The sequence below is a fragment of the Monopterus albus genome, unplaced genomic scaffold, assembly GCF_001952655.1.
Source record: "Monopterus albus unplaced genomic scaffold, M_albus_1.0 scaffold20.1, whole genome shotgun sequence".
In the NCBI taxonomy this organism is placed as follows: domain Eukaryota; kingdom Metazoa; phylum Chordata; class Actinopteri; order Synbranchiformes; family Synbranchidae; genus Monopterus; species Monopterus albus.
Genome location: NW_018127900.1, coordinates 604,660 through 610,997, shown reverse-complemented (window position 1 = coordinate 610,997; position 6,338 = coordinate 604,660). Strand labels below are relative to the sequence as shown.

Sequence of the window (6,338 nt, the reverse complement as noted above, 5' to 3'; positions counted from 1 at the left end):
ACAGATTAGATGTACATTTACAAAAGTGGACAAAGTTTCACATTACACACAGCATGGTCATTGTTCCAGGCATTCCCAAAGTCCTTTGGACCTTTAACTGCAACTGTCTGACAGATTAGTCTCAAAATCAACTTCAACTAAATAAATCAAAATGTTGTTTTAAAATACTGACAAAAGTTTGGTGTGTAAAGTTTAAATTATTCTATTACAGTTTTTGGGAATCATAAATTCAAACTATGCTCAGGGTCAGGTCTAAGCTAGCTAACTCAATTTCCCAGAAGGCAGTGCTAAAAGGACGTCGGTAGGTGACGCGGCGTCTCAGCCAATAGTGTCCTTCTATACACGGAACTTCGGGTGAAGAGGGAAGTTTAGTCTGTTAGTGTGGCGCGACGAAATTCTGCGTGTCTTGTGTTAAAACATACATAATAAATGTATATTAGCTGACTTCTGCTCTGGGAAGATTCCGGTTTGGTGGCCGTACGCCTTATTCACACGTAAGTCCACATTTTAGGTGACTGCATACTACAGTTATTATATGATTGTCTAGTGATAAACTTACTAAGACGCTTAGCTGAAATAACTGTATAACTCCTAGTAAAGTTGGACGAAAGTTATTCCATTTAATGTGTATACACAATTTGACACAGCAGCAGGATTTTTGCAGGTCTTTTGTATCTTTAAATTAAGGTGACACAGTTTGTCATCATGTGTAACAGCAGAGTGTAGGAAATACTGGCATCCTGTGGTGCCGTGAAGTTGTTGCACCCTGATGAAGGTAGTTGTGTGTGAAAGAACTGTAACAATTACAATTACAAAAATACTAAGTAAAAGTCATAGATACGAGTGAGTTTTAAAATGAAGTTTAAATGAAGATACTTGGAGCCTGAACAGCAAAGGACCAGAAAGAGCTTTGGTGACAAAGTGAGATTTAGGAATCATCAGTAGGGCCCTGACAGACCATTTCAAACAGCCATGAGGCTCATAGGGAGTTAGCAGGTAACAGATATGATCAGGAGCAGGAACATATCATTGTAAACCGAATATATCTGAGTCCTGGATAACTTGCTGGATCAAGCACTTTGGACCTTGGGCTTTTGGAAGCTGTGATAAGTTGAGCTGAGGGATTTAGTTGTTGTTATTTAATGAGGTATTTATTCTTTAAGTCTGTGGAAAGACTGTTTGTTATTCCATCATTTGGTGTTTTGAAGCTAGTAATCGAGAGCGCTGTTAATACAGTTATCCAAAATCTTTAATAGGTGTTGAGATCTGGTAAGTAGGAAAGCACAAGATGTGATTCATGCATACTCAACGAACCATTCAGTCGCCCTTTGGGCTGTGTGTGTTTGCAGCTGTAAGCTATTGGTTGTGTTTCTTCACTCATTTATCCAGGTGTGTATTTACATGTGGGTGCATGTATACATGCAATAAATGTTGCATTTTCAGAGCAAAATTATGAAAAAAATGTAGAATTAGATTATCATGAATTAGTTGAATGAAACCGCTGCTTTTGTGACTATTACTGAGATAGTGTAAGCAAACTGAAGTAAAGCTATTCAAAGTGATGATTAACTGATTTGATTATACTGAGATAATGTAAACAGTCCCATAATTGGAACAGCAAACTTATCTTTACCTGATTTCCGCAAACATAGTTGAACTAACCTTCAAAAGTGTTGTCAAAAGTGTTTGTGTGCACAAATATAGTTTATCTGTTTGACATGCTTTTGCACTGTGTAAGTACAGTATTTATGCCTGTCTATCTGTTTGTAACTATCTGTGTGTAGCTAGAAATTGTGGGTGAGAACATCTGCTGCTTAGGTATTCAGTATGCGCTTTTTCCACCTCTGCTTTACTGAAAACTGAGCTGCCAACACAAGTCAACAAGAGGTGTTTGTTCCTCATTTGGTTGGTTGGTTTTTTTTTTTTCTTCTTCCCTGAAAATTTGTTTTTATATATTCACATCCGGGAGCCATAGGGGCTTTCTAGCAGAGATGATGGCAGCACATTAAACAAATCATGTGTAACGAGGTTCTTATAAAACACAACCTTGTGGTGTCCCACATAGACCTGCCATTAAAGCAAAAAACAACAAATACTCACACACACCATTCTCCAGTTATAAACAGACATGAAACACATCCTTACACACACTTGTTGAAAAATGTACTATTTATTTCTCAGTAGTGTGTGTGTGTGTGTGTGTGTGTGTGTGTGTGTGTGTGTGAGAGAGAGAGAGAGAGAGAGAGAGAGAGAATGCTTAATTGCCTAGAGCTTAAAAGCTTGATCATTCACTTGTGGTATTAAGAGCTTAATGTAACCAGATTAGCACACTTTGCTTCCATTTATTTTCCACTTATTATTATATTATCTGCTGTCATAGAAAGTAGTGGCTGCTATGAGCCACACGTGCACGTAATGTAAATAACTGATGTAGATTTGTTCAGATGTTTTTGTTATTTTGGCAAATGTACAAAGAGCGTAGCATAGGCAGTTTAGTAGGCTGCATTTTAAAAATATATTTTAATATATATATATATATATATATTTGCTTAACTCACTTTTGACAGTTACATAACAAAAATATTATATAATTTGAATTTTGTGTTTATCCATAATAAATCCTGCATTGTTTATATCCATGTTTACTAGACAGCAGTCATCTTCACTGCCTTTGTCTTTTAGGCCTTTTCTACTGTAAAAACCTCCTGACTCATAACAGAACATGTACCCCTTGTCACAATTTGTAAAACCCTGAATGTCTTTACAATACTAAGAATGCAGATATTAAAACAAAGTCAGAATCACAATGTAAAACTGTTGCCATTGCTCAGCTCAGCTATAAAATAAAAAAAAGAAGACCCAATGATAAGATGCTTTCTTGTTTGTCTAACCTTTAGACTTGATGAGAGCCACCTAGCTTCTGAAATTCACCAGGACAAAAAGCCTAATGGCTCAGCAACAACCACCGATCCAGTCCCAACAAACATCAGAGCCCTTGCTGAACGTCCAGAGGATGCAGTTCTGGCTGGAAAAAGTGGTGTGTTGGGGACAGGCTGGCAGTCCAGACATCCAAAAAGACATCTGCCTGCACTTGCGTAGACTACAGGGTTTCCTCCAGCAGCTCGTCTCACATATCAACAACATGGTGAGCAGATATCATGAAGAGCGGAGCTCATGTCTTTATAACCATTATTTTGTTAACTTTGTACATAGCAAAGGAAGCTTTGAGATTTTTATTCCTCACAAATTCAGATACTCCTGGTTTTACACTGTACTTCCCAGATAAGTCCAATTAAATGCTTCATGTTCACGAAGAGGTCTTCTTTCACAGCCTCAACACACCTTACCTAATGAAGTATATTATAACAGTTTAACAGTAGGGCAAACCAGCCAAAGCCTTCTAATTAATCAATCGCTATGTTAATTCAAACACGAGCACGTCTAGAAAACACACACATATGCGCTCTCTGTCTGAGCCAGGGCATTAACAGTAAGCCCAGCGTTATAGGGTCCTGCTAACAGGGGCTTCTCTGTGCTGTGTAGAGGCTGTGTATGTTTGGCTGGCAGTGCTTCAGTGTTGAGTTAGTCAGGTAATAGCCGCAATGGGACCTTCAGTGCTAACCTAATGTATCCCCATATCAGGTCCAGCAAATATGGGAAGGGGGCAGAGGACAGGAGGGGTGCAGGACTGTGAGATTTCATTATTACTAGAGCATTTTCTTCCAACTTTCCTCCAGTATTTGCTCCTCAGGACTTGATGTCTCACTACTTTATATGACAGTTTTTCCTCTTGTATTTTTCTTTTTCACATAACTCCTTTTCTCATATAAGAAATATTTTTCTTGTCAATCTTACAGTCATGCTGCTCTTACAGGTTTCTCAGAATGTATGGAGCATATGGTCTGACTGTACTATAACTCTAATTATGGTTAGGATCAGTCAGTGTCTTAGTTTTACTTTCTGTTTTCTCTTTGTTTCAGCAATTAGCCATACATTTTATAGATTGAGCACTCACTGTTTATTATTTCTATCTATTTCCTGTTTTAGCATTATGATGTTTTTAGCATCATGCAGAGGTATCACTGTGTGTAGGATGATGGAACAGAAAGAATTGTGTAGCTTAATTGGGTTGAAAGTCTTTTTTTTTAAGCTAATCGATTATGGCTCAGAGACAGTAGTGTTTTTCTCACGTTGTCCATAAACTTGTCCAATTTGTCTCCACAGCTGGTGCATAATCATCACAGTCATCATAGTCAGTACTATCTGAGAAGTCTGTCCCTAATAAAAACAAGATTGTCTCAAAACCCGTTTGTAATTAAAGACACCGCTGCTGCTGACAAGGCTTTGAAGATGATTTGGCCCTGGTAGTCAGTGATAATTGCTTTCTATTGCAGTGGCTCTTCCCCCAGCCACAGAGCTGTGTAGTTCCTATTGTAAATGAACATTCCTCTTTGGTTGCATCACCAACACACAAATGTATAGTCACGCAGACACATTTACCATGTGGCATTGGATTGATAGGAAAGCTGAGTGTAGGGCTGTGTTCCAAGCATTACTAGTGTTGTGGGGACATTTAGAGAAATTCTACTTGCCCCTGACCATTCTGCTTCTCATTAATTGTGATCTCATCCACTTGAATGATTCAAGCTAGACTTCTTGTCTCTCTGAGGGTCTTTTTAAACATGCAGGCCAAAAGGTGCCTCAACTTCATTTTGTCAAATGTTGCAATACTTTGAGACTTACCTACATTTGCTTTCTAAACATTTCTGATGAAAAGAACAGTGTTGATGCATATTGGTATAGCAACAAACATTTTCCTATCTTGTTTTTTTTTCTCTTAAAGTTATTTTTTTTGGCTGTGAGGTGAAATAAATCACGTGATTTCTTGTTTTGAGCTGGATAAACCCACAAACACACATATACTTAAATCCTTACAGGTATATCAACCTGTTCCTCACTGTGTTTTGTTCTCTGTATCTCTCACTATTCACTAATTTCAGATATATCAGTATCGGTGTTTGTAACAGCCAGTTAATGACAATAACAAAATCAAACACAGAAATCATATTTGGCTTTCATTCAAAGGAATCACCCACCTAATTAATGCAGGCTAGCAGGGTCAGAGGTATAAGAGTATTTAAAATAAACATGAACAGTATTAAATCAGTTTGTTTCTGTTCCCTAAGAGCTCCACAACTGAAGCCATGAAAAGTCTGCCCTTCCTTGGCCAGTTTTTGGGCCGGCTGTGCTGGAACCCTTATGTCACTGCTGATGGTGAGTGAACCTTCTCCTACAGTTTTAACCTAACATTTTGGTGGAGTACAGTGGATGGATCAGGTCCAGAGTAATGCTAGCAACGTAATCTAAAATTAGGTTTTCAGAACTCACAGACAGACAGAGACGATGGTACTGATGCTGAGATTATGGTGTTTAATGTGTTTCTTGGTATCTGCAGATACAAGCAGACGGCTGCTGTTCCAGTGTATGTGGGGACTGTATTCAGAGCATCCCAGCAATGCTGTGGAAAGAAAAGCCAACCAGTGGATACAGGTATGGACTTTCTCTGTTTCTGATAATTCACAACTATAACTTAAGTGATTTAAAGAGCAACAAAGTCTCAGGTAATTATATGTTTTACCTTTATGCCCTTTCTGAGGCACTTCATCTTTGCTTGTACAGTAACTGTGCATTATCTGCACAGCATTTATTTAATTGTGGAAGTTTCAGCTTAAACTGAATTTCAGGGGATGATCAAGGTAGAAATAGGACTGGATGTGCCCTGGTGACCTAGGGGTTAAGGTGCCATTTATGAACTGCAATCCCTGCTTCAAATCTAGCCCTAGGGCCTTTGTAGCAAGTCACACCCCATCTCTGTGTCATCTGATTTCTCTAGTCAAATCTTTACTTTAATGTCTCTAATAAAGGTATAAAATGCCCAATACATACTTATCAAAAAGGAAGGAATATTTTGATACCAGTCCCCTTAGAATACCCCAGTTTTATTACATGATAAATTTTGTTAGTTAAAACATTTGAAAATGCATCTGCATTGTTTTGCATTTTGAGACTTTCAGGCAAGTAAACGACAATTTTTCAGTCATAAATTTCGTCACTGAAAATTTCTTTAAAATGTTGTCTCGTCTCATTGTCGTGAACTCAGTATCGTGTATTGTTTCGTCTCAAGAGCTAAGTGTATTGTCACAACCCTAATAAGAGGTATTTGGTAAATGGACTTGTACTCATATAGCACTGGGAGCAGCTTGGGGTTCAGTGTCTTGCCCACTTCGACATGCACTGGAGAAGCCAGGGATTGTGCTGCCAGCCCTATGGTTATGGGG

General features: G+C 38.3%; 1 protein-coding gene across 2 annotated transcripts in view; it reads left to right on the top strand.

Annotated features, from left to right (window-relative positions):
- Positions 1–329: 329 nt before the first annotated feature.
- Positions 330–6,338, top strand: part of fancc (FA complementation group C) — a 24,774-nt gene continuing 18,765 nt past the window's right edge. For both annotated transcript variants that reach the window (XM_020593745.1, XM_020593746.1), the window contains exons 1-4: positions 330–494; positions 2,898–3,145; positions 5,187–5,274; positions 5,456–5,550. In XM_020593745.1, the coding sequence (XP_020449401.1) occupies positions 2,948–3,145; positions 5,187–5,274; positions 5,456–5,550 (381 nt within the window). In that variant the 5' untranslated portion in view covers positions 330–494; positions 2,898–2,947. The remainder of the gene's footprint in view (positions 495–2,897; positions 3,146–5,186; positions 5,275–5,455; positions 5,551–6,338) is intronic.